Source organism: Aethalodelphis obliquidens, unplaced genomic scaffold (assembly GCF_003676395.1).
Source record: "Aethalodelphis obliquidens isolate GAN/ISIS:26980383/991018 unplaced genomic scaffold, ASM367639v1 scaffold37, whole genome shotgun sequence".
NCBI classification, from domain to species: domain Eukaryota; kingdom Metazoa; phylum Chordata; class Mammalia; order Artiodactyla; family Delphinidae; genus Aethalodelphis; species Aethalodelphis obliquidens.
Genome location: NW_020837981.1, coordinates 11,523,833 through 11,537,521, shown reverse-complemented (window position 1 = coordinate 11,537,521; position 13,689 = coordinate 11,523,833). Strand labels below are relative to the sequence as shown.

Here is a 13,689-nt window from a genome sequence, read left to right as displayed (position 1 = left end):
TCTCTACAGAAATGCTGCAGGTCAGAAGAGAGTGGCAAAATATATTCAAAGTTTTGAAAGGGAAAAATCTGCAACCTAGAATACTCTACCCAGCAAGATTATCATTCAGAATAGGAGGGGAAATAAAGAATTTCTCAGACAAGCAAAAACTAAAAGAATACAGCAATACTAAACCTATCCTAAAAGAAATATTGAAAGGTCTTCCCTAAATAGAAAAGAAACAAGAAGATATAGGAAGGAGGAAATCACAGTTTACAGTTGGAAAGTAAATCACTTAAATTAGTCAGTATACAGATCAAAAAGAAAAAAAAACCTTATTTGTGAAAGTGATGATAAACACAAGGAACAGAAAAAGGATAAACATGAAGATGTAAAAAAGGACATCAAAATCCTAAAATGTGGGAAAGGAGGGTAAGAAAATGTAGATTCTTTTTTTTAGAATGTGTTTGAACCTATATGACTATCAGTCTAAAGCAAGCAGATATAGGAAGAGGTTACCATACTTGAAAAGCAGGGCAACCACAAATCAAAAATATACAATAGATTACTAAACCCAAAAAGAAGAGAACACAAGCATAAAATAAAAGGAAATCATCAAACCACAAAAAGAAAAACTAAAAGAAAAAGAAAGGAACAAAAAAGAAACATAGAATCAACTGGAAAACAAGGTTTAAAATGGCAATAAAGGACTTCCCTGGTGGCACAGTGGTTAAGAGTCCGCATGCCAATGCAGGGGACATGGGTTCGAGCCCTGGTCCAGGAAGATCCCACATGCCGCGGAGCAACTAAGCCCATGCGCCACAACAGCTGAGCCTGTGTTCTAGAGCCTTTAAGCCACAACTACTGAGCCGACATGCCACCACTACTGAAGCCTGCAAGCCTACAGTCTGTGCTCTGCAACAAGAGAAGGCACCGCAATGAGAAGCCTGCGCACTGCAACAAAGAGTAGCCCCCACTTGCCACAACTAGAGAAAGCCTGTGCCCAGCAATGAAGACCCAACACAGCCAAAAATAAATAAATAAATTTATTTTTTTAAATGGCAATAAATACATATGTATCAATAATTACCTTAAATGTCAATGGACTGAATGCTCCAATCAAAAGACAAAGAGTGGCAGACTGGATTAAAAAAACAAGAGCCTACAATATGCTGCCTACAAGAGACACACCTTAGGGCAAAGGACACACACAGGTTGAAAGTGAGGGGATGGAAAAAGATGTTTCATGCAAACAGAAATGACAAGAAAACAGGAGCTGAAATATTCATATCAGACAAAATAGATTTTAAAATAAAGGCCATAAAGAAAGATAAAGAAGGATATTATATAATGGTAAAAGGATGAATACAAGAAGAGGATTTTACACTCGTCAACATATATGCACCTAATCCATTCACGATAAAAACTCTTACCAAAGTAGGTATACAGGGAATATATCTCAACATAATAAAAGCCATTATGACAAACCCACAGCCAATATAATACTCAACGGTGAAAAGCTGAAAGACTTCCCATTAAAATTTGGAACAAGACAAGGATGCCCACTCTTACTACTTCTATTCAACATAGTATTGGAAGTCCTAGCCACAGCAATCAGACAAGAAAAAGGAATAAAAGGTATCCAAATTGGAAGGGAAGAGGTAAAACTGTCCCTATATGCAGATGACATGATACTATATATAGAAAACCCTAAGAACTCCACGCAAAAACTACTAGATCTAATAAATTCAGCAAAGCAGCAAGATACAAGATAAACATTCAGAAATCGGCTGCATTTCTTTACACTAACAATGAAATATCAGAAAGGGAATGTAAAAAAACAATACCTTTGGGAATTCCCTGGTGGTCCAGTGGTTAGGACTCCATGCTCTCACTACAGAGGGCCTGGTTTCAATCCATCCATGGTTGGGGAATTAAAATCCCACAAGCTGCTTGGTGCGGCCAAAAAAGAAAAAAAAAAAAAAAAAAAAAGCTTTTTAAAATCGCACCAAAAAAAATAATACCTAGGAATAAACTGACCAAAGAGGTGAAAGACTTATATGCTGAGAACTATAAAACATTAATAGAGGAAATTAAAGATGATTCAAAGAAATAGATATCCCATGCTCTTGGAATGGAAGAATTAATAGTTAAAATGGCAATACTACCCAAAGCAATCTACAGATTTAATGCAATCCCTATCAAATTACCCATGACATTTTTCACAGAACTAGAACAAATGATCCAAAAATTTATATGGAACCATAAAAGACCCAGAATTGCCAAAGCAATACTAAGGAAAAAAACAAAGTAGGAGGCATAACTCTATCAGACTTCAGACAATACCACAAAGCTACAGTAACCAAAACAGCATGGTATTGGTACAAAAAACAGACATACACATCAATGGAACAGAATAGAGAGCCCAGAAATAAACCCACACACGTATGGTCAATTAATCTTCGACAAAGGAGGCAAGAATATACAATGGGAAAAAGAAAGTCTCTTCAGCAAGTCGTGCTGGGAAAGTTAAGACAGCTGCATGTAAATCAATGAAGTTATAACACATACTCACAGCAGCACAAAAATAAATTCAAAACGCCTTAAAGACTTAAACATAAGACAAGACACCATAAAACTCCTATAAGAAAGCATAGGCAAAACATTCTCTGACATAAATTGTACCAATGTTTTCTTTGGTCAGTCTCCCAAGGGAATAGAAATAAGAACAAAAATAAAGAAATGGGACCTAATCACTCTTACAAGCTTTTGCATAGCAAAGGAAACCATTAAAAAAAAAGAGAGAGAGACTTCCCTGGTGGTCCAGTGGTTAAGAATCCACCTTCCAATGCAGGGGATGTTGGTTCAATCCCTGGTTGGGGAACTAAGATCCCACATGCTGGGGGACAACTAAGCCCGTGTGTCGCAACTACTGAGCACACGAGCCACAATTAGAGAGAAGCCCGTGCACCACAACGAAAGAGCTTACATGCTGCAACAGAGATCCTGTGTACCGCAACTAAGACCTGACACAGCCAAAAATTAAATAAATAAATAAATAAAGATTGGGACTTCCCTGGTGGCACAGTGGTTAAGAATCCACCTGCCAATGCAGGGGATAAGGGTTCAAGCCCTGGTCTGGGAAGATCCCACATGCCGCGGAGCAACCAAGCCTGTGCACCACAACTACTGAGCCTGCGCTCTAGAGCCCATGAGCCAGAACTACTGAGCCCATGCGCCTAGAGCCCATACTCTGCAACAAGAGAAGCCACAGCAATGAGAAGCCTGCGCACCGCAACAAAGAGTAGCCCCCGCTCACCACAACTAGAGAAAGCCCATGTGCAGCAACAAAGGCCCAACACAGCCAAAAATAAATAAATAAATATTTTTTTAAAAAATTAAAATAAATAAATAAATATTAAGAAAAGAAAAAGGAAAAAAAAGAAAAGACAACCTACAGAATGAGAGAAAAGATTTGCGAATGATGCAACCAACAAGAGCTTACTCTCCAAAATATACAGACAGCTCATACAACTGAACAACAAAAAAGCAAACAACCCAATAGAAAAATGGGCAGAAGACCTTAATAAACATTTCTCCAAAGACATACAGATGGTCAGTAGGCACATGAAAAGATGCTCAACATCACTAATTATTAGAGAAATACAAATCAAAACTACAATGAGGTACCACCTCACACCAGTCAAAATGGCCATCGTCAAAAGTCTACAAATAACAAATACTGGAGAGGGTGTGGAGAAAAGGGAACCCTCCCAAACTGTTGGTGGGAATGTAACTTGGTGCAGCCACTATGGAAAACAGTATGGAGATTCCTCATAAAACTAAAAATAGAACTACCATATGATCCAGCAATCCCACTCCTGGGCATATACCCGGACAAAATTATAATTCAAAAAGATACATGAACCCCTATGTTAATAGCAACACTATTCACAATAGCCAAGACATGGAAACAACCTAAATGTCCATCAACATATGAATGGATAAAGAAGATATGGTACACATATACAATGGAATACTTCTCAGACATAAAAAAGAATGAAATAATGCCATTTGCAGCAACATGGATGTAACCAGAGATTATCATACTAAGTAAAGTAAGTCAGAAAGAGAAAGACAAATACCATATGATATCACTTATATGTAGAATCTAAAATATGGCAGAAAAAAAAGTGGATATATGTGTATGTATAACTGACTCACTTTGCTGTACAGCAGAAACTAACACAAGATTGTAAACCAATCATACTCCAATAAAATAATTTTTTTAATTAAAAAAAGTCCTCATAAGTCAAATTACAGTATATCTTAATGTGAACATTCAAAATGACAATTCTAATTTAAACATATCTCGAGGTTACTAATGTTAATAGTAAAAAGACAAAACAAAACAAAAATAAATAAATAAAATATGGCACAAATGAACCTATCTACAAAACAGAAACAGATTCACAGATATAGAGAACAGACTTGTGCTTGCCAAGGTGGAGGGGTGAGGGAGAGGGATGGACTGGGAGTTTAGGGTTAGTAGGTGCAAACTATCAGATTTAAAATGGATAAACAACAAGGTTCTACTGTATAGCACAAGGAACTATATCCAATCCCCTGGGATAAACCGTAATGGAAAAGAATATTAAAAAAGAATGTATGTGTGTGTATAACTGAGCCACTTTGCTGTACAGCAGAAATTAGCACAACACTGTAAATCAACTATACTTCAATAAAAAATAAATTAAATAAATAAAGTTTTAAAAACCACACTACCAAAAAATAAAAAAGAGTATGGGTTAAAACAAACAAAAAAGACTTAGCCTAGAATACAGGTTTAGGAACAAAGTATTTCAGAGATAATATTATGTAGTTAGAAACTGTAAAAGTGTGAATACAGAAACTATCCATCTATTTATCCATTCATTCATTCATTCAACAAACATTTTTTGAGCCCCTTTCTATCCCAGATATTTCTAAGCACTAGAAATTCTGAAATAAATAAGATACAGCCCTGATTTCAAAAAGTGTCTCCTCTAACAAGGGAGGCGAATTAATAATTGCTATACAGTTTGGTGAATATACAGAAGTACATATATGGCTGCCAGGTAAAATACAAGATGCCAAATTAAATTTGAATTTCAGATAAACAACAAATCATTTTTTTAGTGTAAGTATGTCCCAAATTTGGTTTTTGGGTTTTTTGTTTCTTTGTTTTGTTTTTTTCCCCTAAATCTGGCAACCTTAAATATAGGAATACAAAGGAAAAGCTCACAAATCAGCTTAGGAGACGAAGGCTGCAAATTTGTTATATGTCTATTCATATACGCCCATGGATTGAATTGAGCATTATCTACATTCTTACTTGTTTGACTGTTAATAAGAATTGATTAGTTACTAAAAAGTTATTAAATAATATTTTTTAGGGAAATTAAAATGAGTTGTACACATGAATAGATCAAATTATCTATATATGATTGGTCTTGTTTCAAACTGGGGGCTGTTTTTTTCATAAAAGAGCATGTTTGCTTCATGTTATTGCTTATTGTTCTTCAAAATTGTATAAATATTCTTTTTTTTGATCATATGTATGTTTTACTATCAGCTGCTGGAAAAAATAAAGTCAATTTGGAAAATAAAAAAAAATTTTTTTTTAAAGTTCAGTTATGTGTCAAAAGGTCTTCAATACAAACTGATTAAAATTAGTTGGTCATGGTGACAGCTGCCAGAACCAGGTGGGACTCAAAGTATACTGTGTTATTCCCAGATTAAAAAGGTAAGGTGTGTTCATCTGTCCCTACAACAGCTACTAAATATCTCAGAATATGCTGATCACTCATGTAATTAACATATTTAGAATCCCAAGCACTTACAGAACACAGGTTTGTGGGCGAGGTCATGTAAAGTGACTCCTCCTTCAGGATTGAACTCAAAACTGCAAGTGAAGTTGTATTTTGCAGTTCCTTCTGGAGAAACAGCAATTTTTGCAGAGTCTCCCAGAACCACCTGATTGAATTCTGCACGGATAAAGGTAACTGGAGTATCTCCTTTAAAACCTTTCTGTTGACAGAAAAATACTTTACAATTATATTCAAATAGAGAATTTTCCTACATATCTGGCAACCCATTTTGACTTTATATAGCATTTTGCACGTTTTCCTAACAAGCTATGTTACAAATACAAACGGGGGAAGTAGAAAGTCATTAAACAAATCTAGTTGTAGCTAAATGCAACATTCTATTTAAAGGCCGTTAAGTTGGAAGCTTTGAAAAATAACAGTAATTGTGTTTATATGATTATATAATTGTGGAAGATTTGAAAAAGTGAGGAAAGCACATAGGAAGACATTACCTGTAATAATATATTTTCTAGTGTTTTGCTGTGTGTGTGTGTATATATATATATATATATATATGCACACACATTTATATATACATTTTTATATATACCCTTTAAAAGAAAGTAGAGGTCATTTATTACATCCTGTTTTGGAATAAGCTTTTTGACTTCATAATACTGAATGAATTTTTTTTTTTTTTTTTGCGGTACAAGGGCCTCTCACTGTTGTGGCCTCTCCCGTTGAGGAGCACAGGCTCCGGATGCGCAGGCTCAGCGGCCATGGCTCACAGGCCCAGCCACTCCGCGGCATGTGGGATCTTCCCAGACCGGGGCACGAACCTGTGTCCCCTGAATCGGCAGGCGGACTCTCAACCACTGCGCCACCAGGGAAGCCCCTGAATGAATATTTTGACGTTTCATTATTCTTGTAAATTTTAATACTTATATCATATTGTAGTTTTATTATTTAAATTCATCAAATGAAATTAATCACAAGAGAAGTTCTGGAGGAATTCAGATCCTTTTCAGGAGAAAGGAACTGCTGTCTAGGAAAATGAAAACCAGTTGTTTCACCCCCATTAAATTTAGTATTCAAATTGCCAGATATTTTACACATTAATATGACTTGCTGATTATAGACTAACAATAAGGAACACTGAGAAGGAAGTGCCATTGCTATGTAAAGCCAGGAGGTTTGGTGGTACAGAATAATGCAGAACTCCATGCCTCCTGCTAATGTTCCCAACACATCTTCCCCAAGCCACAACTGGATGACTGACAGGGAGACCTGAGCCCAAAGACAAAAGTACATTCAAGGAGAATGAATAAACTAAGGACTTCCAGGATTCCCAAAAATAACTTTACCAAGTCATATCCATCTGTCACAGTGATCTGCACGGGTCTGCCTGTTGATGACACCTGCTCCATATCAGCACCTGGGCAAAGTCTCTCTGGTCTTCTTTGATCTCTGTGAACATAATGAACGAACCTGTCCCCTTATATACCATAGTTGCACAAGTATCCACATTACATCATAACCAATACCAGGGGAGAACCTAGAGAAATGCCCTAGTCCAGCACTGTTTTGTGCACTTTCCAACCTTTGTTGCCAGATAGGCAGTGCCTTAGGGACCTGGTCACAAGGATGACTCTGCTGGTTAGTGCTAAAAAGATTCTTATACATGTAACTAACCCATTAAGCACAAATTATCACAAGGCAAAGAGGGTAGGAATGCCATCACCCCACCTCCCATCCCTCACCTCCTTCAAAGTGTTTTTTGGTAGCTTTTTTTTCTTTGTGATGTGCAAAACTCCCCTCAAGCGTTACTTAACCTCTCAGTTTTAGAAAAATATATTTTGATAACAAGAAAGAGGCAGCCCCACAGAATGTTAGTCCACTGGAAAAAGTCCTGATGTATGTCTTATTTAATCAAAGGTATTTTCAAATTATTTTACAACACTAAGGATACAACTTCAAAAATAAATTGGATATATGTTAAGGAAAAAAAAAAGGTCATGTTTTCTGACTCAATTCAAAGTGGAACTTAATGCAATTCAAATATTTACATCGGCTATACTATGCTAAGTGTGTCTAGGACTGGTGGTAGAAAAAAGAAAGAGATATCTTGCTGTCTCCAAGCTTTATAAGTATTCTGCATCTTTCTAGCGACTCCCTCATTTTCCCTGTTACCTACAAGTCTCAGATCACTTGTTCAACGTTATGTCTCCAGGCTCATTCAGGGCCTAAGTGGCCCTGACAACTTTCTTATCAAGTTTACATTTGAAATGATCTTTTACATTAGTCTCCTTTCCTTTTCAATAGTAGCATGTGAATTACGCCTTCACTAGCCTGACCCTGGACAAATGCTTAACTTCTCTGAGCCTCAGTCTCACCTTCTATAAAACAGATAACATAACTTCTGACCTGTTTCACATTTGTTGCGAATATCCACTAAAACAGTAAAACTGCTTAACCTATGAAGCACCGCACAAATGGTGTTATTAATAAGCCCTACGTTTCTTGAATGCTTAATTACTTCTTTAGAGACAAGTAATCTATCATACATTTCTGCAGTCCCTGAGTGTCTGGCACCATGCCTTGCCCGCAAGAGGCATTAGCAGCATATCTGTTGAACAACGAGTGCAAGAAATCTGGCTAGTTAAAAGTTATGGTCAAGGCAGTTAAGTGGGGGCTCCTGTTGCCGCTGACAAGGCACGCATTTCTTGTCATCTGCTCAGAAGAAGGGGAAAAGTCAGATTAGAAAATGGTTAGATGCACAACACTGTAAATCAACTATACTCCAATAAAATTTTTTTAGTTTAAAAAATTAGAAAAACAAAAAATAGCTTAAACAAACAAACCCCAAAAAACAAAAAGAAAGAAATCGTTTAGGTGAAGGAGATGGTGTGACTGGGAGTGGTCTGGGGACAGGAGCGCAGTCTGCGCTTACTGTAGGGGAATCTCGGCGCAAAGTGGGAAGTGGGGTCTCAGTCTGGCTTATGGGTGGGAGGCCTGGGCTTGGCGAGAGCGTCCGCGCCTAGCGGGGTCGGTGGCGTTCGAGTCTGTACCGGAGTACAGTAGTGCAGGGATGCGGTGTGTGCGTTTCAGCCTGGCCGAAGCTTAGGGAGAAGAAACTGAGGTAACACGGTGTGGCCGCAGGACCGGGGTGGGGAGGCCGGGAAGAGACAGTTTTCTAAGAAGTAAGAGCAGACTTACCTGACTTAGCCGCAGAGGTGTGTTTTTTTTTTTTGCAACTATAGCAACCAATTACATCTCGCGAGAAATTTGTCTCCACAATCACCGCAAGTTTAACCCAAGACTCGCGATAACATTGTCCGGGAGGGAAAGGGGGACGGGGCGCAAGGTGAGTTTCTGCGCCTGAGTTCCGGAAACCGTGCTCCTCAGCGACAGCCTCTGTATTTGCGGTCACTTGTGTTTTCGCCGATGCCACTTTCCCTTGGCATAAGTGTTGGCTAAGTACAAAGATTTCCACCTCTCGAGTTTGCTTTTTCGACCCCTTTCTTTCAGTATCTCTCCATAAATAGGAGAAAAACCAAAAGCAAATTTATTTAACGATAAAATAAAAGCCTTTATTAAACGGTTTTGAAAACAGGTCATTTAAACCTTTCTCCGTGAAAAATGCACATAAGACAATACTTTAAAAGGGAGCCTGTGTCTCACACACTGTTGGGGAGGATGCAAAACCGCACTGCTTCTAGTGCTAAATATTTATACAATAAACAGACTCAAAGTATATGATGTTAATGCAAAAATTTAATACGTTTGAAATTCAACATTACTTTAGAGTTGGAATGGCAAAATACAATGGCAAAAGCCTGGAAACAACTCAAACGGAAGAGTGGATGAATACACTGATATATATTCACAATATCACATATTACAAAGGAGTCAAAATGAATGAACTACAGCTCTTCACAACATGGATGAATCTTAGAAGTATACAACTTTAAAATGTTGCACTGCTAAGAGCCAGCTTGAAGGGGCTCCTGGCCAAATCACAGACAATTTGAGGATCAAGATAAACAATGATAATAATGGATTACAATCCATTGAATAAAATAGGAATACACAAGTTCACATTGATATAAATAAATGAAGAGAAAGGAAAGCTCTTTCTAACAGTAGAATGCCAACCCAATGATGGAAATAGAGAATTACCATTTGGCACCAACTATAGAAGTGGATGATTTAGACCTGAGTCTTCAGTGGTAAGACTGGTGTGTGGAGGTTTGATGAGGAATAGGATACTGGCATGATTTTGGAATACTAATCAATTACAAAGGGAAAAACAGTGAATTTAAGAAACCAGCATGACCAAGTGATCAACGTTAACATCACCAGTGTTGGGAGGGAGTCTACATTTTGTGCCTCCTGATGAGACTCACTGGGAAAAGCAAAGCATCATTTTGTGGTACTCCTGCAAACAAGGCACCTCGGTTGTAAGCCGTCCTGTAGAAACTAAGGTCTGTACCCTTTAATAAAACTGTCAAGGCCATGAAAGACTGGCAACTCTTGCAGATTAAAGGAGTCTGAAGATACACAACAACTAAATGCAATACTTATTCCTGTATAGCATGTTGACCCAGAAAGGAAAAGAAACATTGTTGGGATAGTGGGCGAAATTTGAATGGGCTTAGTAGATGGGGTAGTAGTGTTGTACCAATACTGATTTCTTGGTGTGGAAGATTGTTTGCTGTTATGTAGAAGAGTGTCCCTGTTTGGGGGAAAATACCAACTGGAGTGTTTAGGAGTGATGGGACATCATGACTGCAGTTTGCTCTCTCAACCCTCAAAAGTTTCAGAAAAAGACTAATAACAAAGGATATATGCGCGCACACACACATACTCAAGAGTGAGCAATGAACCAACAACATGTTAACTATATGAGAATCTGGGTGAAGAGGAAATAGGAGCATGGAAGTTCTTTGTACTGTTCTGGCAACTTTTCTATACATTTGAAACTATTTCAAAAGAAATTATTAAACTATACACACACTACTCCCCATGGAAACTCTGCTTAGGATACAATTACCAGAGCCAAAATTTAAAAACAAATTGTATTTCTGCTAATAAACATATTAAAATTATAAAAATTAAGAAAAAGATTTTTTTAAGTTGCAGTGTTATAAGTCGTAACAGTTCTCTAAATAAAACTATGCAACTGTTGAGTAAGGCATTTATCTCTGGATTTTTCCCCCAGTGAGGGTTGTGAGTGAATCTGCGCTGAAATAACTATCCTACCTTGTGCACACATACCTTTTTTTTTTCGCTGTAAGGCTTGCAGGATCCTAGTTCCCCGAATTTAAAAATGGGTATTTGAATAGACATTTTTCCAAAGATATGCAAATGGCTAATAAGCTCAAGAAAATATGCTCGTTAGTCATTAGGGAAATGCAAATCAAAACCGCCGTGAGATGCCACTTCACATCCACTAGGATGGCTATATTCAAATAGACAATGATAGTGTTGATAGGAATGAGGAGCAATTGGAAGCCTCATTCATTGCTGGTAGGATCATAAAATGGTGCATACAGCTGCTGTGGAAAATAGTCTGGCAGATCTTCAAAAGGTTAAACATACTCTCTCTGTGTGTCTCTTTCTTCCCCCCAACACTTTCTTAGTCTCTTTCTCTCTCCCTTTTTTTTTTTCAGCCTCTTTGAATCTTTCAGTCTCTCTCTGAGTCTCATTTTTAAAACTGCTCTTTTAGAACGGGAAACGGTTCAGGTCCTGCTGTGGCATGGGGCTTATGTCTCAGTCACGTCTGCTGTGAAGCACACGATGCTCTATTTATTGTAGAAAGTAACTTTATTTGCTTTCTAGAATTGTTTCTAACAGATGGTATAAGAGAGGTAATAAAGAGAAAAATCTATGCCTGTAAAGAATACAAAAGTTAGTTTTACTTACTGTAATATGACTGTCTTAAACTTATTTTCTGAGAAATAAATGTTCTAATGAGCAGCAAAAAAAAAAAAGTTAAACATAAAAATACCGTATGTACCAGCAATTCCACTCATAGTACCATAGCCAAGAGAATTGAAAACATGTGTCCACAGAAAAAACTTGTACATGAATGTTCATAGCAGCATTATTCATAATGGTCAATAGGTGAAAACAACCCAAATGTCCATCAATTGATAAATGGACAAGCAAAATGTATATCCAACAATGGATTATCCAGCCACAAATCAGAATGAAGTATTGATTCACGCTACTACACAGGTGAATCTTAAAAACAGTATGCTAATTCAAAGAAGCCAGACACAAAGGGCAACGCATTGTATGATTCCATTCATATGAAAAGCCCCAATAGGGAAATCCAGAGAGACAGAAAGTAGATTAGTGATTCCCAGGGGCTGGGCAGGAGGAGGGGAAAGGGGGAATGACTGCCAATGGGTATAAGTTTTCTTTTTTGGGTGAGGAAAATGTTCAAAAATTGATTGTGGTGATTGTTGCACGAATGCATGAATATCCTAAAAACGACTGAATTGTACACTTTAAAAGGATGAATCGTATGATATATGAATTATATCTCAATTTTAAAAAATAATTAATTAGTTATGTCTGTGCTGGGTCTTCACTGCTGTGTGCGGGCTTTCTTTTTATTTGCAGCGAGCAGGGTCTACTCCTCACTGTGGTGCGCAGGCCTCCCATTAAGGTGGCCTCTACCGCTGCGGAACATGGGCTCCAGGCGTGTAGACTTCAGCAGTTGTGGCACATGGGCTCAGCATCTGTGGCTCGAGGGCTCTAGAGCACAGGCTCAGCAGCTGTGGCGCACAGGCCGAGCTGCTCCACGGCACGCGGGATCCTCCCGGACCGGGGCTTGAACCTGCGTCCCCTGAATTGGCAGGCGGACTCTTAACCACTGCACCACCAGGGAAGCCCTCAATTTTTAAAAGTTTAAAAATATATAGCTCATATCTTTCCCTAGTACCTTACACCCCTCTTTCTCACCTTTACCAAATCCCATCACTGTTACTTACTTTTCCAAAACCTGTATCAAAAATCTATCTTAGGGCATCCCTGGTGGCGCAGTGGTTGAGAGTCCGCCTGCTGATGCAGGGGACACGGGTTCGTGCCCCTGTCCGGGAAGATCCCACATGCCGTGGAGCGGCTAGGCCCGTGAGCCATGGCCGCTGATCCTGCGCGTCCAGAGCCTGTGCTCCGCAACAGGAGAGGCCACAACAGTGAGAGGCCCGTGTACTGCAAAAAAAAAAAAAAAAAAAAAAAATCTATCTTAGCCAGTGATCCTTCTACCTATGTATCTTGATTTTGCCCTGCGCTACAATTGTACATAGGTCTATCTCTCTAAGAGTAAAGTTGTGTCTTATACCACCTTGTATGTATGTCCCTTGGTACTTACACAAAACAAATGTTTATCGAAATATAATTGATAATTACTATTCTCCCCCTCAATTTTTAGTACAATCATTCACCAGATCTGTATTAAATATCTGCTTTGTACCGGGGAGCTCAACACAAAGAACAAATAGGGTTATTACCTTCAGCAGAATTTATAATCTAACATTTACAATTTCCTTGTATCCTAATTTTTGTTTAGAACCCCCCACTAGATTACAAACCTCCTTCCTTTGTATTGATACTTTCCCTAACCTACTGTAATGCTCAACATACTCGATAAGTAATTGCTCAGTACTGGGAATAAAGCCAGGTTTGAAATCACTGACTCCCTGAACTACTTCTCCAAAGAGCTAGTATTCAGTCTCCCAGGAAGATGATTTAAGCCTCGTTTATTCATTAATTCAGCACCTCTTATGTGTCAAGCTTCACTGTCTTGAATCATGATTAAATTGCAACTAAAATTAAAGTCTTTCATAAATTT

At 38.1% G+C, this 13,689-nt stretch overlaps 1 protein-coding gene across 5 annotated transcripts in view; it reads right to left on the bottom strand.

Moving 5' to 3' along the window:
• CFAP70 (cilia and flagella associated protein 70) overlaps positions 1–9,031 on the bottom strand; it is an 88,292-nt gene extending 79,261 nt beyond the window's left edge. For 2 of the 5 annotated variants that reach the window (XM_027129903.1, XM_027129904.1), the window contains exons 1-2: positions 7,193–9,030; positions 5,862–6,048 (exon numbers count right to left, since the gene is read on the bottom strand). In XM_027129903.1, coding sequence (XP_026985704.1) covers positions 5,862–6,048; positions 7,193–7,255 — 250 coding nt within the window. In that variant the 5' untranslated portion in view covers positions 7,256–9,030. Of the gene's footprint in view, positions 1–5,861; positions 6,049–7,192 lie in introns of all 5 variants that reach the window. The other 3 variants (XM_027129905.1, XM_027129906.1, XM_027129907.1) reach the window with 3 other exon arrangements.
• Positions 9,032–13,689: the final 4,658 nt, after the last annotated feature.